Source organism: Adiantum capillus-veneris, chromosome 18 (assembly GCF_014529385.1).
Source record: "Adiantum capillus-veneris isolate H3 chromosome 18, ASM1452938v2, whole genome shotgun sequence".
Lineage (NCBI taxonomy): Eukaryota > Viridiplantae > Streptophyta > Polypodiopsida > Polypodiales > Pteridaceae > Adiantum > Adiantum capillus-veneris.
Genome location: NC_140948.1, coordinates 6,958,163 through 6,986,042, shown reverse-complemented (window position 1 = coordinate 6,986,042; position 27,880 = coordinate 6,958,163). Strand labels below are relative to the sequence as shown.

General features: G+C 43.3%; 1 protein-coding gene across 3 annotated transcripts; it reads right to left on the bottom strand.

The window, feature by feature from the left end:
* Positions 1 to 55: 55 nt before the first annotated feature.
* On the bottom strand, positions 56 to 27,880 carry LOC147435193 (uncharacterized). 3 transcript variants are annotated; one of them, XM_086487908.1, is made up of 5 exons: positions 27,697 to 27,880; positions 27,422 to 27,505; positions 26,913 to 27,122; positions 26,161 to 26,806; positions 56 to 623 (listed from the first exon to the last, which is right to left on the bottom strand). In XM_086487908.1, exons 2-5 carry the CDS (start codon positions 27,485 to 27,487, stop codon positions 391 to 393), a joined length of 1,155 nt encoding a protein of 384 aa, XP_086344034.1. In that variant the 5' UTR covers positions 27,488 to 27,505; positions 27,697 to 27,880; the 3' UTR covers positions 56 to 390. The 3 variants fall into 3 exon arrangements, with proteins under 3 accessions (XP_086344034.1, XP_086344032.1, XP_086344035.1); XM_086487906.1 differs by having other exon boundaries at positions 27,422 to 27,502; XM_086487909.1 differs by lacking the exon at positions 56 to 623 and having other exon boundaries at positions 25,970 to 26,806; positions 27,422 to 27,502; positions 27,697 to 27,869.

The window sequence follows — 27,880 nt, the reverse complement described above, 5'->3', positions numbered from 1 at the left end:
GACTATAGTAATTATGATTACAAAGTGGAGTTACAGGCGAAGAAATTGTAGCTCAGGAACTGTTTAGGAAGCTAAAACCGAGAGAACTAAGAAGTAAGAAGTCAAAAGACAAGCAGCCCAATTACAAAGTAATGGGTGTATTTATAGCCTTTATAAGTTACTGTAGTAACTACCGTGGTAATTACTGCTGGTGTGACCACCCACTATTCGGATTCCAGGAGATAGTCTCTGCCTGCTGGAGCCGTCTTTGCCTTCTACATCTGCCCATAAAAAAACTGCCCCAAAAAAAGGCTTGCAAAATAAAGCAACTTTTAAAAATAAATCCCTTTCTCTCTCTCAAGCTTGCCTAGAAAAATAAAGCAAGAAATTGCGTAGAATTTCCAGCTTGATTCACGTAGAAAAAGCTACGTAGGAAAAAATTCGTACACCTGCTGCCATGTCATCCAGTGTTTTGCGCCAGGATCTGCGAGGGTGTCCGTACGCTCCACCATGTGTCAACATTTGCAACGAGGTCAGCGTTTCAGCCAGGCAAGGGAGGGTATCTGTGTGTGTACAAGGTAGCCACGTCACTAGTTTGTGACATACCTCCCTCTTGAAAGCATTGTAATCGCCATCGATTACGCCTGCAAAATAGACAGAGACCATAAATTGTCTTAGCGAACACTGACTGCTAGTATCGACGCACTATGAACACACACGTAGCACATGTATCAGTCAACAGTCACATCACACGACATCAAAGGACATCACTTGACAAATCACATTCAAAATTCATTCGGATCTCAGACAATGATTAATCGACACCGTATTTAGCAATCACATCTAGATCTAGTTGGGACTTCACAGATGCCCGATTGACTAATCCTTATTGCAACCATGTCTATCGAGATCTTTCAGACCGAAATGCTGCAGTCATTTCATCTATCAGTTTTTGCACTTAAACAAGTCAAGAACAAATCAATATCATTGTTTTCGGGAATTCCAGTTTATAAAGTCATTACAGCAGAATACTGTAAGCTCATAGTATCCTTGAAACTCAAAAGAGACAGCAGTGACTTTAGTATAAAAAATTGGGGCAATTTGTGGACATAGTAGTAGAGCGACTCCCCTCTTGTGCATTCCACCCAAGCTGAGTTCGAGGTTCCATTTGGAATAGACTATCGTAAACCAAATGCTTCAAGGTAAAGATTCACAATTTGAGGAGTATCTGCCAAGTCCTCCTCTTGCATTCACTTCACATCCAATGTGGAGTAGGTCTTGAATTTAACCAAGAACCATCTTATCACTTTACCTTCTATCTTTCTGTGCCAATATCTATTCTGGAACGAGTATCTGCTCGTTTTCCTCCACTTCGGGTTGCTCATCTAGCTCCCCATCATCGGGCACATGACGTTCAAAAGGCTTCAAGAGACTCACATGAAAAACATTGTGAATTCTCCAACCGTATCGGGCAGCTTCAGTCCAAAGGAGACATCATTTATCTTTTCAAAAAGTCTGGAAAGGTCCATAGTATCTCATGCTAAGTTTTCGAAAAATCCGCTTCTTTCCCTTTTTCTTTTTCAGGTGTGCCTTCTCAAAACATAAGAGCACCCAATCGTTCTCCTTCAATTTCAAATCGCGACGATGTCGATCTGCTGCCTTTTTCTGAGATTTCTCCAAAGCCTTCCGAACCAAGTCCAAGTCCCTCTTGAACTGGTCGGCTTCAAAATAAAATCGTATTTTTCGTGCTAAGGAAGGGTGGAACCTTCGTAGAAAATTCAATAATCTCAAATTTCACCTTCCCCATCAAAGAGTTAATCGCGTTTCTATAGGCATATTCCACCAAAGGTAAAAACCTTTTCCCATGAAGTCTTCAGAATCAAAGAAGAAGACTTCAACAAATCTAGTACCACTGAATTAGCAATCTCTGATTGCCCGTCAGTCTGCGGGTGGAACGATCACGAGAACTACAACCGAGTGCAAATGTTCTCCCGTATAGCCTTTTCCGTCTACTCTGTGTGAGAGAGAAAGAGAGTGAGCGTGAGCTTTATCCTCTCGCTACGCTCGGCTCGCTCAACACATTGGAGATCCGACTGCACCATTGCTGTAGGCTCGAGGAGAGCTACGCGACGACGCCAAGCATTCCACGCGAGATGAAGCGCACACGCCGACGCATCTACGAGCTATTTTTGGCCGTAAGTGTATCAAACGATGCCTATTTTCTGCGTGCTAGTAGTCTATAGAATCGTGGCGACATAAGCTACGCGTAGGTACTCATAAATTTCAGTTTCAGGCACTTTCAAAATTTTGCTCTGTCATCCTACCCGTTTTCCGCACATGGGTTTAGAGTGAGGGTTTTGAGTGTAGAAGCGTAGGGACACCAAAACAAACTCGTGAATCTGGGATCTTTGTCAGAGACAATCGTCTTAGGCATGCCATGTAATCTGAAGATCTGGGAAATAAACAATTGCGCCCACTCTGTGTTCTTGGGAGATTAAAAATGAAATCCATTGCAATACTTTCCCAAGGGCGGGTGGGTATGGAAAAATGCTATAACAATCCTTGTGCTTTATGCCTGTCAAACTTGACCTTCTGGCATACCAAGCAACTACGTATAAAATCGTCCACGTCCTTCTTGAGTCTCGGCTGAAACAATTATCTCTCTACACCTTTCAAGGTGGTAGCAATGCCACGATGACCTATAAAAGGTGGACAGTGGCATTCAGTTAGAACCTTTTCCCTCAACGGTTGTGTAATGCACAACATGGTTTTCTTCATCAAGTACCCATCCCGAATGGAATATCCCGCTACTACCTCCCCATTCCGTATCTGAGTGAAAATATCTACAAAATCTGTATCCGTGGCATACTAATCGACCATATCCTTGAAGCTCCTATGATGTATTGCGGAAATAGCCAGAACCAACCGCTTCCGGGACAAAGGATCCACCACCAAATTCTTATGTCCTTGCACATGGACAATCTGGAAGTGAAAATGTGACAAGATGTTCGCACACCGCATCTGCTTTTCCGATAGCCACTTATGTGACAAGAAGTAGCGTAAACTTTGATGGCCTGTGAAGACCGTAAAATCCGCTCCCAGTAGGTAATGTTGCCACTAAGTAAGAGCATGGATAACCGCCAAAAGCTCTTTCTCATAAGTCTATGTTGTCAATTCCGGCCTTGAAACAATCAGCTCTCATAGGCTATGACATGGACTTCTTGCATTAAGACCACACCCAGATTACGACCAGAAACATCACAATATACTTCAAAAGACTTCTGCAAATTCGACAAAGTCAAAACTGGTCTTGTAGTCGATTTCTCTTTCAATGTCTGAAAGGCAATCACCTCTGTGGATCCCCACGAGAAAGGGAATCCTTTCTATGTCAACATATGCAAAAGGGAAGCAACCTCTTCAAACTTTCTAATGAACCGCCAGTAGTAAGAACATAAGCCCAAGAAGCTTCTAACTTCATGGACGTTCTTCAAGTTGGGCCAATCACGGATAGTCTCTATCTTGGCCGGGTCCATCTGCACTCCTGCTGCTGCTGTGACAATGTGTCCCAAAAAGTGTATCTCTGGTAGGAAAAATTCATTTGCATTAATCGTCAACTTGTGATCTCGTAATGCTTGAAAGACCTATAGCAGATGTGGTCTATGTTCTGCCTCATCCTCGGAGAAGACAATGATGTCGTCAAAGAAAGTGCCAACAAATAGTTTGTACTCTCGAAAAATCTAGGCATATCCATCATCCGGTTAAATGTCGTTGGAGCATTGGTTAGACCAAAAGGCATCACCAAAAACTCAAATAACCCAAAAGTCGTCAGAAAAGCTGTCTTATAGACATCTCCCGACGCGATTCAGAGATATCCACTCTTCAAATCGATCCTGCTAAAACAGGAGGATCCCTGTAGTCGGTCAAGAATATCATAGATCCTAGGAATCGAAAATCTATTCTTGATCATGATTTTATTGAGAGCTCTATAATCGATGCACATTCTCCAAGATCCGTCTTTCTTCCAAACCAACAACACTGGAGTGTGGTATGGATAAGCACTCGGCTGGACAAGACCCCTTTTCCAAGAGGTCTTTCACTTGGTTCATAATTTCTTCATTCTGGAGTCGGCTCACACGGTAAGGTGGCCGGTTCGGTGGTGTGCTTCTAGGTATCAGATCAATAGTATGATGCTCAGGACGAGCTGGTGGTAACTCGCCTGGCAGGCCCTCGGGAATCCATCTTCATGAGTGTGGAGAAAATCAGGGCGTTCTTTTCCTATATAATAATATATTCGACCTTCAATCATCATTCCGTTCTCTCTAGAAAATCGAGGAAAGAAGCTGAATTTCATCAAGTATAGGTGTGACAAAGTTTGTACTTACGTTCATCTGATTTGATTCAGATCCCACACAATGTGGTACCAATTCTGTTTTCATCTGCCTTTTCTGCCACATTCCTCTGCTGCTCTAGAACTCTTTGACCTGTCTGCAGTTTGTTCTTGCTGTGCCTTTTTGGGGCACTTTGCGGAGATGTACCCATGTTCTCCCCATCCAAAACGCTTCCCCTCTTTGAGATAGATAACCCTTTCTCTAAGAGTCTGTCGGGAGCGTGTATCATTCTTTTTGTTCTTTCTCTTTCTACTTCCATTGTGAGAGGTCTGTTGGGTTCTCTGAGTCAAGATCTCATCAGTGGAATAAGTCAAATTTTTCGAATGTATCGCAAAAACCCCGCTTCACATGACCCATCAATTCTTCAAAAGAATTCACCTTCTGTTCCAAGCAGTAGTCTCGAATCTCTGTAGGAAGTCCGCAACAAAACCTCTCAATCTGTTCCTTAAACAAGACTTTCATAAATGAAGAGGCTGGTAGCATAAGAGTTCCACAATCTCTCGCAATAAGCGTCCAAAGAATCTCCCTTAGTCATCTTAAGATGATTCCAAGCAGTTCGTATATCTCGTTCGTACTACCGAGTCAGTTAAGAAGAAATAAAAAATCCTTTCAACCATTTAACCGAAGCTTCCTTTCTCAATAGAAGAGTGAACCACCATGTTTGAGCATCACGGAACCCAGAAAAGGATTCAAATCGATTGTCCACCTTCTTTAAATTCCTTGACCTTCTTGCTTTTATCTTCGAGGAACTCATATTGGTTGGCTTAAAAAAAAAAGTTTCTTCTTTATATAAAACATGTGATCGTCGGAGTCCGAAGTATCTGACAATGAGTTCTCGGTATGTCACGTGACACATCCCAACCCTGTGTGTCCGTGGACAAGCTACACCATAGCAGGGTTCCCGTCAGCCAAGTCAGTTTAGATTAACAATGATCTGGCACTTTTGTGAGTCTATTTGTAGACCATGCATGCCCAGTCACTTAGCATAGATGCATATCCTCTGGTTGCACATAGCATGATCATTAGTATTCCCTTCAGAATCCATCAGATTCAGTCAGGGGATTTTTCCAGTGCATTTAGCCTATTTTCGTATTTTTGGTTATTTTCACTTATTATTTTTAAGTGACTTTCCAACAAAAGTAGGTAGGGCAATTTTGCTAAGTTAATATATAAGAAAACCCAAGTTAGCACTTTCTGGCAGAAGAGGCAGCAGGAGCTTCCCGCTCAACAGGCAACTTCTCGGCAGTACCCCCCCCCCCCCCCCAGCACCCCTAGCGTTTCCAAGTCCTATGCCAACCTCCGGCGTTTTCCCATATCCAGCCATCGCCATCCAAGTCCTCCATTGCCTGGCGTTTTTACCACCTACTGGAAGCAGTCGTAGCCTTTCACTAACGCTAGCCTTACCAGCAAATCTTCAGCGATTTCAGCCCTAAGGCCCAACGTTTTGGGATCGCAGAACCTCAGCATTTCAACGTTTTTCTAGCATGGAAAGCACTGCCAAAATATATTCGACCTTCAATCATCATTCCGTTCTCTCCAGAAAATCGAGGAAAGAAGCTGAATTTCATCAAGTATAGGTGCGGCAAAGTTTGTACTTACGTTCATTTGATTCGATTCAGATCCCACACAATGTGGTACCAATTCTGTTTTCATCTGCCTTTTCTGCCACATTCCTCTGCTGCTCTAGAACTCTTTGACCTGTCTGCAGTTTGTTCTTGCTGTGCCTTTTTGGGGCACTTTGCGGAGATGTACCCATGTTCTCCCCATCCAAAACGCTTCCCCTCTTTGAGATAGATAACCCTTTCTCTAAGAGTCTGTCGGGAGCGTGTATCATTCTTTTTGTTCTTTCTCTTTCTACTTCCATTGTGAGAGGTCTGTTGGGTTCTCTGAGTCAAGATCTCATCAGTGGAATAAGTCAAATTTTTCGAATGTATCGCAAAAACCCCGCTTCACATGACCCATCAATTCGTCAAAAGAATTCACCTTCTGTTCCAAGCAGTAGTCTCGAATCTCTGTAGGAAGTCCGCAACAAAACCTCTCAATCTGTTCCTTAAACAAGACTTTCATAAATGAAGAGGCTGGTAGCATAAGAGTTCCACAATCTCTCGCAATAAGCGTCCAAAGAATCTCCCTTAGTCATCTTAAGATGATTCCAAGCAGTTCGTATATCTCGTTCGTACTACCGAGTCAGTTAAGAAGAAATAAAAAATCCTTTCAACCATTTAACCGAAGCTTCCTTTCTCAATAGAAGAGTGAACCACCATGTTTGAGCATCACGGAACCCAGAAAAGGATTCAAATCAATTGTCCACCTTCTTTAAATTCCTTGACCTTCTTGCTTTTATCTTCGAGGAACTCATATTGGTTGGCTTAAAAAAAAAAGTTTCTTCTTTATATAAAACATGTGATCGTCGGAGTCCGAAGTATCTGACAATGAGTTCTCAGTATGTCACGTGACACATCCCAACCCTGTGTGTCCGTGGACAAGCTACACCATAGCAGGGTTCCCGTCAGCCAAGTCAGTTTAGATTAACAATGATCTGGCACTTTTGTGAGTCTATTTGTAGACCATGCATGCCCAGTCACTTAGCATAGATGCATATCCTCTGGTTGCACATAGCATGATCATTAGTATTCCCTTCAGAATCCATCAGATTCAGTCAGGGGATTTTTCCAGTGCATTTAGCCTATTTTCGTATTTTTGGTTATTTTCACTTATTATTTTTAAGTGACTTTCCAACAAAAGTAGGTAGGGCAATTTTGCTAAGTTAATATATAAGAAAACCCAAGTTAGCACTTTCTGGCAGAAGAGGCAGCAGGAGCTTCCCGCTCAACAGGCAACTTCTCGGCAGTACCCCCCCCCCCCCCAGCACCCCTAGCGTTTCCAAGTCCTATGCCAACCTCCGGCGTTTTCCAATATCCAGCCATCGCCATCCAAGTCCTCCATTGCCTGGCGTTTTTACCACCTACTGGAAGCAGTCGTAGCCTTTCACTAACGCTAGCCTTACCAGCAAATCTTCAGCGATTTCAGCCCTAAGGCCCAACGTTTTGGGATCGCAGAACCTCAGCATTTCAACGTTTTTCTAGCATGGAAAGCACTGCCAAAATATATTCGACCTTCAATCATCATTCCGTTCTCTCCAGAAAATCGAGGAAAGAAGCTGAATTTCATCAAGTATAGGTGCGGCAAAGTTTGTACTTACGTTCATCTGATTCGATTCAGATCCCACACAATGTGGTACCAATTCTGTTTTCATCTGCCTTTTCTGCCACATTCCTCTGCTGCTCTAGAACTCTGACCTGTCTGCAGTTTGTTCTTGCTGTGCCTTTTTGGGGCACTTTGCGGAGATGTACCCATGTTCTCCCCATCCAAAACGCTTCCCCTCTTTGAGATAGATAACCCTTTCTCTAAGAGTCTGTCGGGAGCGTGTATCATTCTTTTTGTTCTTTCTCTTTCTACTTCCATTGTGAGAGGTCTGTTGGGTTCTCTGAGTCAAGATCTCATCAGTGGAATAAGTCAAATTTTTCGAATGTATCGCAAAAACCCCGCTTCACATGACCCATCAATTCGTCAAAAGAATTCACCTTCTCTTCCAAGCAGTAGTCTCGAATCTCTGTAGGAAGTCCGCAACAAAACCTCTCAATCTGTTCCTTAAACAAGACTTTCATAAATGAAGAGGCTGGTAGCATAAGAGTTCCACAATCTCTCGCAATAAGCGTCCAAAGAATCTCCCTTAGTCATCTTAAGATGATTCCAAGCAGTTCGTATATCTCGTTCGTACTACCGAGTCAGTTAAGAAGAAATAAAAAATCCTTTCAACCATTTAACCGAAGCTTCCTTTCTCAATAGAAGAGTGAACCACCATGTTTGAGCATCACGGAACCCAGAAAAGGATTCAAATCGATTGTCCACCTTCTTTAAATTCCTTGACCTTCTTGCTTTTATCTTCGAGGAACTCATATTGGTTGGCTTAAAAAAAAAAGTTTCTTCTTTATATAAAACATGTGATCGTCGGAGTCCGAAGTATCTGACAATGAGTTCTCGGTATGTCACGTGACACATCCCAACCCTGTGTGTCCGTGGACAAGCTACACCATAGCAGGGTTCCCGTCAGCCAAGTCAGTTTAGATTAACAATGATCTGGCACTTTTGTGAGTCTATTTGTAGACCATGCATGCCCAGTCACTTAGCATAGATGCATATCCTCTGGTTGCACATAGCATGATCATTAGTATTCCCTTCAGAATCCATCAGATTCAGTCAGGGGATTTTTCCAGTGCATTTAGCCTATTTTCGTATTTTTGGTTATTTTCACTTATTATTTTTAAGTGACTTTCCAACAAAAGTAGGTAGGGCAATTTTGCTAAGTTAATATATAAGAAAACCCAAGTTAGCACTTTCTGGCAGAAGAGGCAGCAGGAGCTTCCCGCTCAACAGGCAACTTCTCGGCAGTACCCCCCCCCCCCCCCCCCCCCCCCCCCCCCCCCCCCCCCCCCTCAGCACCCCTAGCGTTTCCAAGTCCTATGCCAACCTCCGGCGTTTTCCAATATCCAGCCATCGCCATCCAAGTCCTCCATTGCCTGGCGTTTTTACCACCTACTGGAAGCAGTCGTAGCCTTTCACTAACGCTAGCCTTACCAGCAAATCTTCAGCGATTTCAGCCCTAAGGCCCAACGTTTTGGGATCGCAGAACCTCAGCATTTCAACGTTTTTCTAGCATGGAAAGCACTGCCAAAATATATTCGACCTTCAATCATCATTCCGTTCTCTCCAGAAAATCGAGGAAAGAAGCTGAATTTCATCAAGTATAGGTGCGGCAAAGTTTGTACTTACGTTCATCTGATTCGATTCAGATCCCACACAATGTGGTACCAATTCTGTTTTCATCTGCCTTTTCTGCCACATTCCTCTGCTGCTCTAGAACTCTTTGACCTGTCTGCAGTTTGTTCTTGCTGTGCCTTTTTGGGGCACTTTGCGGAGATGTACCCATGTTCTCCCCATCCAAAACGCTTCCCCTCTTTGAGATAGATAACCCTTTCTCTAAGAGTCTGTCGGGAGCGTGTATCATTCTTTTTGTTCTTTCTCTTTCTACTTCCATTGTGAGAGGTCTGTTGGGTTCTCTGAGTCAAGATCTCATCAGTGGAATAAGTCAAATTTTTCGAATGTATCGCAAAAACCTCGCTTCACATGACCCATCAATTCGTCAAAAGAATTCACCTTCTGTTCCAAGCAGTAGTCTCGAATCTCTGTAGGAAGTCCGCAACAAAACCTCTCAATCTGTTCCTTAAACAAGACTTTCATAAATGAAGAGGCTGGTAGCATAAGAGTTCCACAATCTCTCGCAATAAGCGTCCAAAGAATCTCCCTTAGTCATCTTAAGATGATTCCAAGCAGTTCGTATATCTCGTTCGTACTACCGAGTCAGTTAAGAAGAAATAAAAAATCCTTTCAACCATTTAACCGAAGCTTCCTTTCTCAATAGAAGAGTGAACCACCATGTTTGAGCATCACGGAACCCAGAAAAGGATTCAAATCGATTGTCCACCTTCTTTAAATTCCTTGACCTTCTTGCTTTTATCTTCGAGGAACTCATATTGGTTGGCTTAAAAAAAAAAGTTTCTTCTTTATATAAAACATGTGATCGTCGGAGTCCGAAGTATCTGACAATGAGTTCTCGGTATGTCACGTGACACATCCCAACCCTGTGTGTCCGTGGACAAGCTACACCATAGCAGGGTTCCCGTCAGCCAAGTCAGTTTAGATTAACAATGATCTGGCACTTTTGTGAGTCTATTTGTAGACCATGCATGCCCAGTCACTTAGCATAGATGCATATCCTCTGGTTGCACATAGCATGATCATTAGTATTCCCTTCAGAATCCATCAGATTCAGTCAGGGGATTTTTCCAGTGCATTTAGCCTATTTTCGTATTTTTGGTTATTTTCACTTATTATTTTTAAGTGACTTTCCAACAAAAGTAGGTAGGGCAATTTTGCTAAGTTAATATATAAGAAAACCCAAGTTAGCACTTTCTGGCAGAAGAGGCAGCAGGAGCTTCCCGCTCAACAGGCAACTTCTCGGCAGTACCCCCCCCCCCCCCCCCCCCCCCCCCCCCCCCCTCAGCACCCCTAGCGTTTCCAAGTCCTATGCCAACCTCCGGCGTTTTCCAATATCCAGCCATCGCCATCCAAGTCCTCCATTGCCTGGCGTTTTTACCATCTACTGGAAGCAGTCGTAGCCTTTCACTAACGCTAGCCTTACCAGCAAATCTTCAGCGATTTCAGCCCTAAGGCCCAACGTTTTGGGATCACAGAACCTCAGCATTTCAACATTTTTCTAGCATGGAAAGCACTGCCAAAATATATTCCACCTTCAATCATCATTCCGTTCTCTCCAGAAAATCGAGGAAAGAAGCTGAATTTTATCAAGTATAGGTGCGGCAAAGTTTGTACTTACGTTCATCTGATTCGATTCAGATCCCACACAATGTGGTACCAATTCTATTTTCATCTGCCTTTTCTGCCACATTCCTCTGCTGCTCTAGAACTCTTTGACCTGTCTGCAGTTTGTTCTTGCTGTGCCTTTTTGGGGCACTTTGCGGAGATGTACCCATGTTCTCCCCATCCAAAACGCTTCCCCTCTTTGAGATAGATAACCCTTTCTCTAAGAGTCTGTCGGGAGCGTGTATCATTCTTTTTGTTCTTTCTCTTTCTACTTCCATTGTGAGAGGTCTGTTGGGTTCTCTGAGTCAAGATCTCATCAGTGGAATAAGTCAAATTTTTCGAATGTATCGCAAAAACCCCGCTTCACATGACCCATCAATTCGTCAAAAGAATTCACCTTCTGTTCCAAGCAGTAGTCTCGAATCTCTGTAGGAAGTCCGCAACAAAACCTCTCAATCTGTTCCTTAAACAAGACTTTCATAAATGAAGAGGCTGGTAGCATAAGAGTTCCACAATCTCTCGCAATAAGCGTCCAAAGAATCTCCCTTAGTCATCTTAAGATGATTCCAAGCAGTTCGTATATCTCGTTCGTACTAACGAGTCAGTTAAGAAGAAATAAAAAATCCTTTCAACCATTTAACCGAAGCTTCCTTTCTCAATAGAAGAGTGAACCACCATGTTTGAGCATCACGGAACCCAGAAAAGGATTCAAATCGATTGTCCACCTTCTTTAAATTCCTTGACCTTCTTGCTTTTATCTTCGAGGAACTCATATTGGTTGGCTTAAAAAAAAAAGTTTCTTCTTTATATAAAACATGTGATCGTCGGAGTCCGAAGTATCTGACAATGAGTTCTCGGTATGTCACGTGACACATCCCAACCCTGTGTGTCCGTGGACAAGCTACACCATAGCAGGGTTCCCGTCAGCCAAGTCAGTTTAGATTAACAATGATCTGGCACTTTTGTGAGTCTATTTGTAGACCATGCATGCCCAGTCACTTAGCATAGATGCATATCCTCTGGTTGCACATAGCATGATCATTAGTATTCCCTTCAGAATCCATCAGATTCAGTCAGGGGATTTTTCCAGTGCATTTAGCCTATTTTCGTATTTTTGGTTATTTTCACTTATTATTTTTAAGTGACTTTCCAACAAAAGTAGGTAGGGCAATTTTGCTAAGTTAATATATAAGAAAACCCAATTTAGCACTTTCTGGCAGAAGAGGCAGCAGGAGCTTCCCGCTCAACAGGCAACTTCTCGGCAGTACCCCCCCCCCCCCCCCCCCCCCCCCCCCCCCCCCCCCTCCCTCAGCACCCCTAGCGTTTCCAAGTCCTATGCCAACCTCCGGCGTTTTCCAATATCCAGCCATCGCCATCCAAGTCCTCCATTGCCTGGCGTTTTTACCACCTACTGGAAGCAGTCGTAGCCTTTCACTAACGCTAGCCTTACCAGCAAATCTTCAGCGATTTCAGCCCTAAGGCCCAACGTTTTGGGATCGCAGAACCTCAGCATTTCAACGTTTTTCTAGCATGGAAAGCACTGCCAAAATATATTCGACCTTCAATCATCATTCCGTTCTCTCCAGAAAATCGAGGAAAGAAGCTGAATTTCATCAAGTATAGGTGCGGCAAAGTTTGTACTTACGTTCATCTGATTCGATTCAGATCCCACACAATGTGGTACCAATTCTGTTTTCATCTGCCTTTTCTGCCACATTCCTCTGCTGCTCTAGAACTCTGACCTGTCTGCAGTTTGTTCTTGCTGTGCCTTTTTGGGGCACTTTGCGGAGATGTACCCATGTTCTCCCCATCCAAAACGCTTCCCCTCTTTGAGATAGATAACCCTTTCTCTAAGAGTCTGTCGGGAGCGTGTATCATTCTTTTTGTTCTTTCTCTTTCTACTTCCATTGTGAGAGGTCTGTTGGGTTCTCTGAGTCAAGATCTCATCAGTGGAATAAGTCAAATTTTTCGAATGTATCGCAAAAACCCCGCTTCACATGACCCATCAATTCGTCAAAAGAATTCACCTTCTCTTCCAAGCAGTAGTCTCGAATCTCTGTAGGAAGTCCGCAACAAAACCTCTCAATCTGTTCCTTAAACAAGACTTTCATAAATGAAGAGGCTGGTAGCATAAGAGTTCCACAATCTCTCGCAATAAGCGTCCAAAGAATCTCCCTTAGTCATCTTAAGATGATTCCAAGCAGTTCGTATATCTCGTTCGTACTACCGAGTCAGTTAAGAAGAAATAAAAAATCCTTTCAACCATTTAACCGAAGCTTCCTTTCTCAATAGAAGAGTGAACCACCATGTTTGAGCATCACGGAACCCAGAAAAGGATTCAAATCGATTGTCCACCTTCTTTAAATTCCTTGACCTTCTTGCTTTTATCTTCGAGGAACTCATATTGGTTGGCTTAAAAAAAAAAGTTTCTTCTTTATATAAAACATGTGATCGTCGGAGTCCGAAGTATCTGACAATGAGTTCTCGGTATGTCACGTGACACATCCCAACCCTGTGTGTCCGTGGACAAGCTACACCATAGCAGGGTTCCCGTCAGCCAAGTCAGTTTAGATTAACAATGATCTGGCACTTTTGTGAGTCTATTTGTAGACCATGCATGCCCAGTCACTTAGCATAGATGCATATCCTCTGGTTGCACATAGCATGATCATTAGTATTCCCTTCAGAATCCATCAGATTCAGTCAGGGGATTTTTCCAGTGCATTTAGCCTATTTTCGTATTTTTGGTTATTTTCACTTATTATTTTTAAGTGACTTTCCAACAAAAGTAGGTAGGGCAATTTTGCTAAGTTAATATATAAGAAAACCCAAGTTAGCACTTTCTGGCAGAAGAGGCAGCAGGAGCTTCCCGCTCAACAGGCAACTTCTCGGCAGTACCCCCCCCCCCCCCCCCCCCCCCCCCCTCAGCACCCCTAGCGTTTCCAAGTCCTATGCCAACCTCCGGCGTTTTCCAATATCCAGCCATCGCCATCCAAGTCCTCCATTGCCTGGCGTTTTTACCACCTACTGGAAGCAGTCGTAGCCTTTCACTAACGCTAGCCTTACCAGCAAATCTTCAGCGATTTCAGCCCTAAGGCCCAACGTTTTGGGATCGCAGAACCTCAGCATTTCAACGTTTTTCTAGCATGGAAAGCACTGCCAAAATATATTCGACCTTCAATCATCATTCCGTTCTCTCCAGAAAATCGAGGAAAGAAGCTGAATTTCATCAAGTATAGGTGCGGCAAAGTTTGTACTTACGTTCATCTGATTCGATTCAGATCCCACACAATGTGGTACCAATTCTGTTTTCATCTGCCTTTTCTGCCACATTCCTCTGCTGCTCTAGAACTCTTTGACCTGTCTGCAGTTTGTTCTTGCTGTGCCTTTTTGGGGCACTTTGCGGAGATGTACCCATGTTCTCCCCATCCAAAACGCTTCCCCTCTTTGAGATAGATAACCCTTTCTCTAAGAGTCTGTCGGGAGCGTGTATCATTCTTTTTGTTCTTTCTCTTTCTACTTCCATTGTGAGAGGTCTGTTGGGTTCTCTGAGTCAAGATCTCATCAGTGGAATAAGTCAAATTTTTCGAATGTATCGCAAAAACCTCGCTTCACATGACCCATCAATTCGTCAAAAGAATTCACCTTCTGTTCCAAGCAGTAGTCTCGAATCTCTGTAGGAAGTCCGCAACAAAACCTCTCAATCTGTTCCTTAAACAAGACTTTCATAAATGAAGAGGCTGGTAGCATAAGAGTTCCACAATCTCTCGCAATAAGCGTCCAAAGAATCTCCCTTAGTCATCTTAAGATGATTCCAAGCAGTTCGTATATCTCGTTCGTACTACCGAGTCAGTTAAGAAGAAATAAAAAATCCTTTCAACCATTTAACCGAAGCTTCCTTTCTCAATAGAAGAGTGAACCACCATGTTTGAGCATCACGGAACCCAGAAAAGGATTCAAATCGATTGTCCACCTTCTTTAAATTCCTTGACCTTCTTGCTTTTATCTTCGAGGAACTCATATTGGTTGGCTTAAAAAAAAAAGTTTCTTCTTTATATAAAACATGTGATCGTCGGAGTCCGAAGTATCTGACAATGAGTTCTCGGTATGTCACGTGACACATCCCAACCCTGTGTGTCTGTGGACAAGCTACACCATAGCAGGGTTCCCGTCAGCCAAGTCAGTTTAGATTAACAATGATCTGGCACTTTTGTGAGTCTATTTGTAGACCATGCATGCCCAGTCACTTAGCATAGATGCATATCCTCTGGTTGCACATAGCATGATCATTAGTATTCCCTTCAGAATCCATCAGATTCAGTCAGGGGATTTTTCCAGTGCATTTAGCCTATTTTCGTATTTTTGGTTATTTTCACTTATTATTTTTAAGTGACTTTCCAACAAAAGTAGGTAGGGCAATTTTGCTAAGTTAATATATAAGAAAACCCAAGTTAGCACTTTCTGGCAGAAGAGGCAGCAGGAGCTTCCCGCTCAACAGGCAACTTCTCGGCAGTACCCCCCCCCCGCCCCCTCAGCACCCCTAGCGTTTCCAAGTCCTATGCCAACCTCCGGCGTTTTCCCATATCCAGCCATCGCCATCCAAGTCCTCCATTGCCTGGCGTTTTTACCATCTACTGGAAGCAGTCGTAGCCTTTCACTAACGCTAGCCTTACCAGCAAATCTTCAGCGATTTCAGCCCTAAGGCCCAACGTTTTGGGATCACAGAACCTCAGCATTTCAACATTTTTCTAGCATGGAAAGCACTGCCAAAATATATTCCACCTTCAATCATCATTCCGTTCTCTCCAGAAAATCGAGGAAAGAAGCTGAATTTTATCAAGTATAGGTGCGGCAAAGTTTGTACTTACGTTCATCTGATTCGATTCAGATCCCACACAATGTGGTACCAATTCTATTTTCATCTGCCTTTTCTGCCACATTCCTCTGCTGCTCTAGAACTCTTTGACCTGTCTGCAGTTTGTTCTTGCTGTGCCTTTTTGGGGCACTTTGCGGAGATGTACCCATGTTCTCCCCATCCAAAACGCTTCCCCTCTTTGAGATAGATAACCCTTTCTCTAAGAGTCTGTCGGGAGCGTGTATCATTCTTTTTGTTCTTTCTCTTTCTACTTCCATTGTGAGAGGTCTGTTGGGTTCTCTGAGTCAAGATCTCATCAGTGGAATAAGTCAAATTTTTCGAATGTATCGCAAAAACCCCGCTTCACATGACCCATCAATTCGTCAAAAGAATTCACCTTCTGTTCCAAGCAGTAGTCTCGAATCTCTGTAGGAAGTCCGCAACAAAACCTCTCAATCTGTTCCTTAAACAAGACTTTCATAAATGAAGAGGCTAGTAGCATAAGAGTTCCACAATCTCTCGCAATAAGCGTCCAAAGAATCTCCCTTAGTCATCTTAAGATGATTCCAAGCAGTTCGTATATCTCGTTCGTACTAACGAGTCCGTTAAGAAGAAATAAAAAAGCCTTTCAACCATTTAACCGGAGCTTCCTTTCTCAATAGAAGAGTGAACCACCATGTTTGAGCATCACGGAACCCAGAAAAGGATTCAAATCGATTGTCCACCTTCTTTACATTCTTTGACCTTCTTGCTTTTATCTTCGAGGAAGTCATATTGGTTGGCTTTAAAAAAAATGTTTCTTCTTTATATAAAACATGTGATCTTCGGAGTCCGAAGTATTTGACGATGAGTTCTCAATATGTCACGTGACACATCCCAACCCTATGTGTCCGTGGACAAGCTACACCATAGCAAGGTTCCCGTCAGTCAAGTCAGTTTAGATTAGCAGTGATCTGGCACTTTTGTGAGTCTATTCGTAGACCATGCATGCCCAGTCACTTAGCATAGATGCATATCCTCCGGTTGCACATAGCATGATCATTAGTATTCCCTTCAGAATCCATCAGATTCAGACAGGGGATTTTTCCAGTGCATTTAGTCTATTTTTCTATTTTTGGTTATTTTCACTTATTATTTTTAAGTGACTTTCCAACAAAAGTAGGTAGGGTTCTTTTGTCCGTGCACATGGACAATCTGGAAGTGGAACTGTGACAAGATGTTCGTCCACCGCAGTAGCGCAAACTCTGATGGTCTGTAGAGACAGTAAAATCGGCTCCGAGTAGGTAATGCCGCCACTGAGTAAGAGCATGGATAACCGCCAAAAGCTCTTTCTCATAGATCTGTGCTGTCATCTCCGGCCTAGAGAACAAACGGCTCTCGTAAGCTGTGACATGGCCTTCTTGCATCAAGACCGCACCCAAACTACGACCACAAGCATCACAATATACTTCAAATGACTTCTGCAAGTCCCGCAAAGTCAAAATAGATCCCGTAGTCAATTTCTCTTTCAATCTCCGAAAGGCAGTCACTTTTGTGGGTCCCCACGAAAAAGGTACTCCTTTCTGTGTCAAGGTATGCAAAGGGGAAGCAACCTCTGCAAAGTATGAACCGCCTGTAGTACGAACACAGTCCCAAGAAGCTTCTAACTTCATGGACATTCCTCAAATCGGGCCAATCACGGAGTCTCTATCTTGGCCGGGTCCATTTGCACTCCTGCTGCTGCTGACACAATGTGTCCCAAAAAGTGTATCTCTGGTAGGAAAAATTCACTTTTCATTGCATTAATCACTAATGTGTGATCTCATAATTCCTGAAAGACTTGAAGCAGATGATCTCTGTGTTCTGCCTCATTCTTGGAGAAAACAATGATGTCGTCAAAGAAAGTGCCAACAAATACCCTGTAAACCCAAAAGTCGTCCGAAAAGCTGTCTTGTAGAAATCTCCTGGCGCTATCCTGATATGATGATATCCACTCTTCAAGTCAATCCTGCTAAAGCACAAGGATCCCTGTAACCTGTCAAGTATATCATCGATCCTAGGAATCAGAAATCTGTTCTTGATGGTGATTTTGTTGAGAGAGCTATAATCGATGCACATTCTCCAAGATCCTTCTTTCTTCAAAACCAACAACACTGGAGAGCAATACGGTGAAGTACTAGGCTGGACAAGACCCTTTTCCAAGAGGTCTTTCACTGCGTTCATAATCTTTTCATTCTGTACTCGGCTCACACAGTAAGGTGGCCGATTCGGTGGCGTGCTTCTAGGTATCAGATCAATGGTTTGATCTTCAAACCCTCTAAAAAGCAATCGGCATGAGTGTGGAGAAAAAAATCCTGGCGTTCTTTTGATCAGGTCAAAACATATTCAACCTTTATCCATCATTCAGTTCTCTCCCAAAAGAATGAGTAAGAAACTGAAGTTCATCAAGTACAATCTCTAAGCCCTTCATTTATCAAAGTTGCTTTCTCGGCCCGGTAGTCAACCACGGCATAGTTCTTGTGGTACCGAGGGATCTTGAGTAGAACGTCACTCACGTGCTCTGAACACCCCTGTCATTGCAAACGAAGTTTTCCAATGCTCAGTGTAATGGAAACATCCCATCCGGGTGCCAGTCGAACTACCTCCGCCTGTGGCGTCAGTCTGTCGGGCGTAATTCCAAATTGAGCCGCCAATTCCAAGTGAAAAGAAGTTGGCCTTGGCTCCTTCAAAAGAGCTTCCTGATCCTTCTCTTTGCCCCAAAAGCGACAAAGTTTGTACTTTCATTCATTAGATTCGGTGCAGGTGCCATGCCATGTGGTACCAATTCTGCTTTTCTATCTGCCTTTTCTGCCATATTCCTCAGCTGCTCTCAAACTCTCAGGCATGTCGTCGTCTTTATCATTCTGTTCTTTCTGTGCCTTTTTAGGGCACTTTGCGGAGATATGTCCATGTTCCCCGCATCCAAATCACTTCCCCTCTCTGATGAAGGGAGATCTCTCCACAGGAGTAAGCTTGGTTCGTGCATCCTTTTTCTCTGGGTTGCTCTTTTTCTTTCTACTTTCATTCCGAGAATTCTGTTCGGGTCTTTGTCATGGCCTCATCTGTGGGGTAGGTCAGACTGCCAGAGTGAATGGCAAAGCCCCGCTTCGCATGACTCATCAACTCCTAAATAGAAGATGACTTCTGTTCCAAGCAGTGATCTCGGATCTCTGTAGGTAGACCCAAGGTAAACCGCTCAATCTGTTCTCTGAATGAGATCTTCTTGAATGAAAAAGCGGGTAGAAAAGAGCTCCAGAATCTTTCACAATAAGCATTGATTGTATCTTTCTTGGTCATCCGAAGATTGGTTCCAAGCAGCTCGTACATCTCGTTCATATTCTTGCGTCAACCAAGAGGAAATAAAAAGCTTCTTAAATTTCAGCCATTTAACTAGCGCAGTCTTGTTTAAAAAAAGAGTGGACCACCAAGTACGAGCATTCCCCTTAAAGTAAGAGGTAGCTCTCTGAATCTTGGAGTGCTCTGAATAGCGTCCTCCCGCGAAAACGATGTCAAACTGCTGTATAAAAGACAAAGCCTTCGAAGTATCTGAGTATCCTGAGAAAGTATCAAACTTGATCGAGTGGCCTCCTTCCTTAAACTCTCGGACTTTCTTGCTTTTATCTTCAAGAAAGTCATACTGGTTGGCTTTGTAAAAATTCTTCTTGTTCGCATAAAAGTTTTCGTCATTGGAATATGAGCTGTCTGTAGACGAGTCCTCAGTAGAACTGTCAATCTCTAGGCGAGATTTAGCCTTCTTTGCCTTTCTCTTGCCCTTTCCGAAGCGTTGCTTCTTGCTTCGCTTTTTACTTTTCCTGTCTTCTTCGCTCGAGTCTGAAGAGCTAGAAGAACTGTCAGAAGAAGAAGAAGAAGAACTGGGTAGGTCTTCAAACTTGACACACTTCTTCAATTTCTTTGCCTTGTCAAATGTCGACCGACAACCAAATATCCCGGGAAGTTAGTGCCTTTATTCTGCTTTTTGTCGTGATTTTTTCCTTTCTTTTGCACGTCGAAATGTTGAGCAATCCGTGCATCAACCACGTTCTCCAGTTCCTTCTCCATATATTTCTTGGAGGCAGAAGGTTCTCTCGGGTTTCGGGAGTAGTGTTGTGATTCTTTGCCACTCCGTCTGTACCTCTTCCAAAGAGGTCTGGTTCATATATTTTGCCATCTTCAGGTCCTTGGCAAAATTGAGCATCATCTTTGTTGCATCGCCAATCAATTGACGACGCTCCATCTCTCTTTGCTCCGCCTGAGTAGGCCGAGGCGGGCTATACTCTCTGTCTGAATCTTCGTCGTGATCCCAGCCTGCACCTCCAGATGCAGAGGGAGTCGACTGATCATTGCCTGAAGCCATAGGTGCCGCGGAAAAAAAAAATCGGGGATCGGATTTCTCGTAGAAGAGAAATCGACCGTACTCTGATACCACTGTAACAGACTTGGACACTCCAAGTCAAGAATCAACCGCGACAACACCAAATAACCACTTCAAAACAATTCACAGATCACAATATTTGCACTGGCCCGGCGGAGTTCCGTGCCTAGAGATATTGGCCCCAAATACTGGCGCCCCTTTCGGTATTTCTTTTTATATTAATCAGATCCAAGTACAAGAGTGTGGCTAGGGTTTCACTCTTAGACTCTGCATCCAGATGCTCTAAGAAGTGAAGCCCTCTCCACATATTTAAAGGTACAAGGGATGCCCAAAAGCAGAGCCCCAAAAGCTTTTAAAATAAAAAGCATAAGAGCTCAAAAGCTCTTCTCTCTCAAGTTCTCCTTTTTTTTGTTAAAAAAAAGCATTCTGTTCAAAAGCGAAATTCGCGTCGCTCATCATTTTTTCAACCTCCACGATTTCTAGAAATTAGGATTTCTGGCAAAAATTAGGGTTTGCAGGAATTTTAGGGTTTCTGGCAGAAATTAGGGTTTCTGCTATCCGCCACGTCATCACTTTGTGACAGATGATTAGCGCTCTCTCAAGAAAAAAGGTATGTCGGTTATGTCTTTTTCTAATCGTGTTTTGCAGCTAGGTATCCAATTACGCATGTCGGATGATGAACGCAAAGAGGCATTCCTTTTTGGATTAGACGACTATATCAAGTTCGATGTAGAAGTCTTAGATCCAATCGATCTCAACAAGGCGATAGCGATTGCTCTCGCACAAGAGATGAAGCACAAAAAGGGAAAGCCTAAGGAGAACAAGACTTCCACAAGTACCTCGTAGACTTCTCAGAACCCTCCAAACGGTAAGAACGGTAACCCTTCTAACCAATCTTCCAACAGTCTCTCATCAAAGAATTCTTCCAATGAATCTAAGGGTAAGGCTAACACAACTGCTAAACCTAAGCTTACTCCATATGAAAAGGTAGCACAAGGAATTGTAGGCGGATACATCACGTCGGAAGAACAAAGCACTTATTCTAAGGAAGGTTGTTGTTTTCATTGTCACATTAAGGGTCACATAAAAAGATAATGTCCTAAGCTTGAATCGAATGAATCTAAAGAACCCACTACATCTTTCAATGCAATGAATGATAACACGATTGTGTCCAAAGTTTCTCAGGACCCTCCCATTGATGATTCTCTCATTAAATGTTATGGTCATACGTCAGGGCACCGTTTTGTCATATTGTTTGACCCAGGTAGTATGCATGATATGATCAGTTCCTCTCTTGTTGAGAGAGCCCGCCTCGAAGTTAGTCCGAGATCTCCTATCGAGGTCTCTGGCTTTCGTCCTGGTATGGACGCTCTCATCACGGAGGAGTGCCTTGATGTGTTGTTTGCAATTCAACAGACTGCCTTCACTAGAAGATTTATTGTTTCTCCTCTCTCAGGATGTGATATGATTTTGGGGATTCGATGGTTTCGTGATAATGACGCTTTTGTGTGAAATTTGCGGCTAACACTAAAACTCTCAATGCCGACAGTGATTCTCCTATTGTCATTCATGGAGAGGACATTGCTCCTTCTCCATCTCTCATTGCTAATATGCAAGACAAGGTTGAAAGGATTCAAGATAAGGAGATTCTCTCAATCTCTTTTTCTCCACAGCATGACACACAGGATTTGCATGATTATGAGAAGCATGATGATTTGGATGACAATGACAAGCATGATCAAGATATAATTTCTCACAAGCAGGATGAGTTGCATGAAGAAGATTTGATTGTTCACAAGGATGATGTGTTAGTGGATGCTTTTTCTAGCGAAGCTAACCTCGTTGTAGATTCGAGCAGTCATGAAGATCTAATCTTGGCTTTTGAGTCGAGGTCCAAAGAACCCCCACAGGACGATTCGATCATCCAGGACGAACCGATCTTGGCTCTCGAGCCTTGGTCCAAAGAACCCTCACAGGAAGTATTGTGTGTTCGCATGATTGATACGCACGCATTGTTCGAGTGTTTCATTCGTGAAGGTTTCCTGTATTTTAGTCAGCATCGTTATGTGATCCCTTTTCCTAGGCATGACATATTGTATGTTGAGCACGTTTATCTCATGGATGAGCACGAATGTATGCGAATTGATCATGAAAAGCTGCAAAGTTTGTATGTCAGGAAGTCACATTCCAGTCACGAAGTTACATTCCATGTCTCTTCCTTGGCATGACACAGTTTCCGAAAGAGCACATGATAGTATCAGCACCAAGCATGGGCATTTCCATTGTGATTTGCCACCGTTGATTGATTTCGATCAAATAGAAAAGATTCGATCTCATTGTTTGCATATGTTTGGTGAACGGGTTGTCACTCCGTCTCAAGGTTCATCTACATTGCATACACAGTCTTTAGAGAAGACAAGATTTTTTCCTTCACTTTACATGGAATGGGTATGTTCATGGTTTTGTGTTGGACATAGTTTCAGGAATTTTTAGCCATGGAGATTCTTGAAGACGAAAGAAGCAGATCTCTAGACGAAGTTGACGCAAGAAAGGAGATTCAAACGACTTTGTGTCACTTTCAGCGCGGCCCAAAGAAGCAAGCGTTGCAGACCTTTATGAAGTTCAAGTACCGCTCGACCCACACAGCAGAGTGGGCCAGTGAAGAATCCCTTCCACGATTCCGAATGTTGTTGGCGATCTCCCTCGACGCCATACAGTTCGGTACCAGTACCTCACTTTGAAAGGAGGGAATGTCACATGACACATCCCAACCCTATGTGTCCATGGACAAGCTACACCATAGCAGGGTTCCCGTCAGTCAAGTCAGTTTAGATTAGCAATGATCTGGCACTTTTGTGAGTCTATTTATAGACCGTGCATGCCCAACCACTTAGCATAGATGCATATTCTCCGGTTTGACACAGCATGATCATCAGTATTCCCTTCATAATCCATCAGATTCAATCAGGGGATTTTTCCATTGCATTTAGCCTATTTTTCTATTTTTGGTTATTTTCACTTATTATTTTTAAGTGACTTTCCAACAAAAGTAGGTAGGGCAATTTTGCTAAGTTAATATATAAGCAAACCCAAGTTAGCACTTTTTGGCAGAAGAGGCAGCAGGAGCTTCCGCTCAACAGGCAACTTCTCAGCAGTACCCCCCTCAGCATCCCTAGCATTTCCAAGCCCTAGGCCAACCTCCGCCTTCCCTTGGCGTTTTCCCATATCCAGCCATCGCCCTCCAAGTCCTCCATTGCCTGGCGTTTTTACCATCTACTGGCAGCAGTCGTAGCCTTTTACTAACGCTAGCCTTACCAGCAAATCTTCAACGATTTCGGCCCTAAGGCCCAGCATTTTGGGATTGCAAAACCTCAGCATTTCATCATTTTTCTAGCATGGAAAGCACTGCCATTCCAACGTTTTTTTCAGCATTGATAGACTTGCTATATCAGCGTTTTCAGCAGTGGAACAGTTTAGCGTTTTCATCTTCAGCATGAACCCCGACAAAGCCGTTCATTTTCAACCATAAGGACAATAGTAAATAGTCATTTTCAGCCAAAGAAATAGCCATGAAATTCAGCCAATAAAGATCACAGATTTCAGCCTAAGTCGTCGTCATCGGCATAGTCCCATTGCATCAGCCCATTGCATACGCATTGTACACCTTTGTGCAATCAAAGTAGACCACTCTCGCCGACGAGAGGGGCCTTCGGAGGAGGGTTTTACAACCTCACGGGTGTCGTATCTCTTCTCTCTCCTTCTCTCAGTCTCATTCACTTGCACGCACAATATCCACTCACTTTGTTCGTGATCATAGCACTCTCCATAAAGACGGAAGGCTCTCTCCTTCCCTAAGAACTAAAAGGAACCTTGAGCGATAAAGATCACTAATCTTGAGAAAATACAACATTCATTCCGCTCCACCTTACACGGTAGAACTGTCAAAAACTGGCGAAAGCTAGGCTTCTTTGCCTTTTTCTTGCCCTTTCTGAAGCTTTGCTTGTCCATGTCTTTCTGCGAGTACAGGTTCTGCTTTTCTGCACTCGTCTGTCTTTTCGACTTTACTCCCTTTCTGAGAGTAAAAGCAATGGCCACACGCCATCTCGAGTAAATCGTATCAATCGAGTAATTCTTCAGGTGAATTACCAATCTCAGGTTCCTGTAGAACTTAATCAATCTGTTTACACATATGCCAATCTGCAGTTGACGTTTGTACTCTTTTTCTGGCAAACTTGTCCGATTTTTTTTTTGCCCAAATCTTCTTTCTTTTCTTCAGTTCTTGCGTCGGATCTTCAACTTTTCTTTGCCTTCCCACTGAGAGGTGTCATCTCTGTCAGATTCTTCACCAGAACCCATGTGTAATTACTAATCTGAGATTTTTAATGGCTTTATGCCATGTAAGACAGAGTGATGAAGACGGGAGCCCGCCCGATGCGCGATGTATGAAGGGTGGGATTGGCTAATAAGTTCGGGGTCGAGACACGGAGATTCTTTCTCAAAAGCTGCGTGCACTGTAAAAAGGATCGGATCCTTCGTAGAGTAAGAATCTTTATGTGCTCTGATACCACTATAACAGACTTGGAAACTCCAAGTGAAGAATCTACCACGACACGACAGGAATTCACTTCAAAACAGTTTACAATCTGATTTGACACCGGCCCGGCGGAGTTCCGTGCCAAGAGATATAATTGGCCCCAAAGATTGGCACCCCTTTCGGTATTTCTTTTATATTAAATCTGTTGCCAAAGTACAAGGGAGTGGTTGGGTCTCACTCTCAGACTCTGTGTCCGAATGCTATGAGAAGTGGGAGCCCAAACCACACCTATAAAGAGTTACAAGGGATACCAAAAGCAAAGCCCCAAAAGATGCCAATAAAAAAACTGCCCCCCCATGTAATCCCCCGTTTTGCGCCGCAACATGAAGAGGTGTCCCGGCGCAACATGAAGAGGTGTCCGTACGCTTTGCCACGTGTCAGAATTTGCAGCCGGATCAGCATTTCAACCAGCCAAGGGAGGGTATCTGTGTGTGTACAAGACAGCCACGTCACCAGTTTGTGACAACAACTCTCCCCTCCTACACGCAGGTATAGAAAGAGAGAGAGAGAGAGAGAGAGAGAGAGAGAGAGAGCCAGGCTTTGCCGACTCAATCATGGATGCCAACCTACTCACACACGTCCTCATCTACCCACGCCCCTACCTCACCTATCGACATAGCCTTGACCTGCAGGACCCAGTGTTACTCCCCTCAACAATACATTCCTCTCAGGACAGAGCTTGCTTTGTGAAGAGAGAGAGAGAGAGAATGAGAGAGAGAGAGAGATCTGGTCACGTGCAACAGACAGGCAGAGACGATGGTGTCGAGCGCGCATAAGAGAGTCAGAGAGAGATAGGTCGGTTGTCCACAGCCTTCCCTTCTTTCCAAAGACAAGCTTAGAGAGAGAGAGAGAGAGAGAGAGAGAGAGAGGCCTGCTCCAGCCACGCCCTGCTACGCCCCGCTGGTGTGAGAGGGAGGTCGGCTACACCGCCCAAGCCAGCCGTCGCGTCGCCCTTGAAAGAGGCTTCCCGAGCCACCTGGCGCTATTGGCAAGACACCGACATTGGAAACTCTCTGGAACCTGCCGCCAGTTTCAAAAAAAAGAAAAACCACCCACCACTTAAAAACTGCTTTTTCCAGAACCGACCCTACATAAAACTACCCACTTAAATCTGATCAAGATACCACTTTGAAACTGCTTTTTCCAGAACTGACCCTACATACTTATTAGTAGTCGGTTTTTAACGTAGTGATTGTTATTTATTGTGTGTGCATATAAATAGACTAATACCCAAATATGTATTAGTGATTGTTAACTAATTACATGCATGCATCACAGCAATGTTTGTAATGGGCAGGCAAAGCCTCGACTCTATCTAATACACAATTATTTGATGATTCAAGCTCTTTTCCAAGTGATGATAAAAAAAATGCCATTAAACTTGTACATATAAGCTTCATGTTCACATATATAGATCAAAAATCACTGTGTAGTTAACCGTCCTCCCTAGTTAATCTATGCAGAAAATCTAACTTTCAAGCTTATTTGCAAAATTAGCGCCTTAATATACCTCTCTTCTTTTTTGAACTAGCTTGCTTCTTGGGATCGGCAGCCGCAGCCACAACATGAGCCCTTGGCGAGATTGCCCCTCCCGAGCCGAGGAGCCATCCTGAGTCTATCATGTCAAGCACGGCACTAACTTCACTACCATCACTTTGCTCGTCAGTAACTTCTTTGTCCTTTGCTTCAACAATTTCCTCTTCTTTCACTCCCTTCGCCTGTAAGTTCCCTTCCTCTGTGTCCTTCGGCGGCGCACTCATGGCCTTTGTCGCTTCATCCTCTTTGGCATCCTTAATTGCATTTCTGATACTTAAGAGATCCTGGGAGTACACCGCTTCCATTTTGTCCGACATCTTGTGATGAAATTGGATTGCCTTATCCTGGGATTGGCTGTGCCCTACAAGCCAATCGGACATTGCATTCATTGATGGGGCTGAGACTGTGCATACAAAGGGGGTGGCTACACCAATCAATGGAATGGTGTCCACAAAATCAATTGTCCTTTGCAGCCACTCTCTTATCGACACTTCGTGTTGCACCCAAAAGTCAGCAGACATTCCAAGAACACCGCGCTCACGCACTAGCCTGAGGACAAGAGTCGACTTTTCTGATGCGCTTGTGATGGACCCTTCTATCCTCATAATAATTCCGTAAATCTGCAAAGTTTCATAAGCTTATAAGAGATGGACGCAGGTAGACTAATTTGATCAGGCCAAGGCAACCGATATTCGTCAAATTAGGCTCTGTATGAAAATATATAACCTGGTCATCCAAGGCAGTGAGCAAGCGCAAGGTAAATCTTTCAATTGGCACCACCGCCTCCTCTACAGCTTCCATTATGTCACCCATTGGGAATGGCAAGCTTGTCAATTTGCCCAAGCAACTATGGGTGATGACTATACAGCAAGACGCGACATCTTCAAAAACTCCGGATGCCCGCCTCTTGCTTGAATGGTCTTCGATATCTGCCACCTGCTTGTAGAGAACAATGTGCACAGTAATTTTTTAATTTAAGAAGATGCAATCTTGCACGTGATATATATGCAAGAACACCATGCATGCATATATTATAATTATATGTCCATGATATAATTAGAGTTGATCCATTATAATCAGGTATGCATGCATGCGTGTAACAGCCTCATATATATTGTGCATGCCTTGATAGAATTCATGGAGCTAGCGCTGCCGCAGGTCTGCGTGGACTTACAAGTTTGCAATTGTTAATCTTCTTTTCCAAAAACTCCAGGGTTTATAAGTGTCAAACTCACTTGATTTGGAAGACTGACCACACAGTAGCCCTTGTAGCCGTCCTCTTCAATATTATTTGCTCCCATGGAAGCTCGCTTTATCTGCTGCAATATATTTTAGAGACGTAACAGAAAAGAAAATAGATATTTTGTCAATATAATCGTAAAAAGATTAGATCAAATAGCAGCCGAAAACCGAGATTAGGCGCTAGAGCTATATTAATATATCACTAATAATTGTTTAATTAAGAGGAATGCGACACATCAATCTAAACAAAACTGGGTAATAATTGTACCTGGCAAGCTTAACACGTTATTACCCGTTTGCGCCAGCGGCTAATTAATTGACGCGCAAGCACATCCTTATCATTAAGGAAGGGCCATTATAATTAGTAAGTCTTGACAAAGGAGGCATTCTAGGATTCAAATTTGAATTGAAAGCTAAAATTTATTTATTTTTCTTTTAAAAAAAATCTCAAA

Coding starts and splice junctions, on each gene's coding strand:
- LOC147435193 (XM_086487908.1), bottom strand. CDS start 27,487: ATGGGAGCAAATAATATTGAAGAGGACGGCTACAAGGGCTACTGTGTG. Junction 27,123..27,421: donor TGGTCAGTCTTCCAAATCAA/GTGAGTTTGACA, acceptor CTCTACAAGCAG/GTGGCAGATATCGAAGACCA. Junction 624..26,160: donor TAGTTCAAAAAAGAAGAGAG/GTATATTAAGGC, acceptor TCTATTTTGCAG/GCGTAATCGATGGCGATTAC.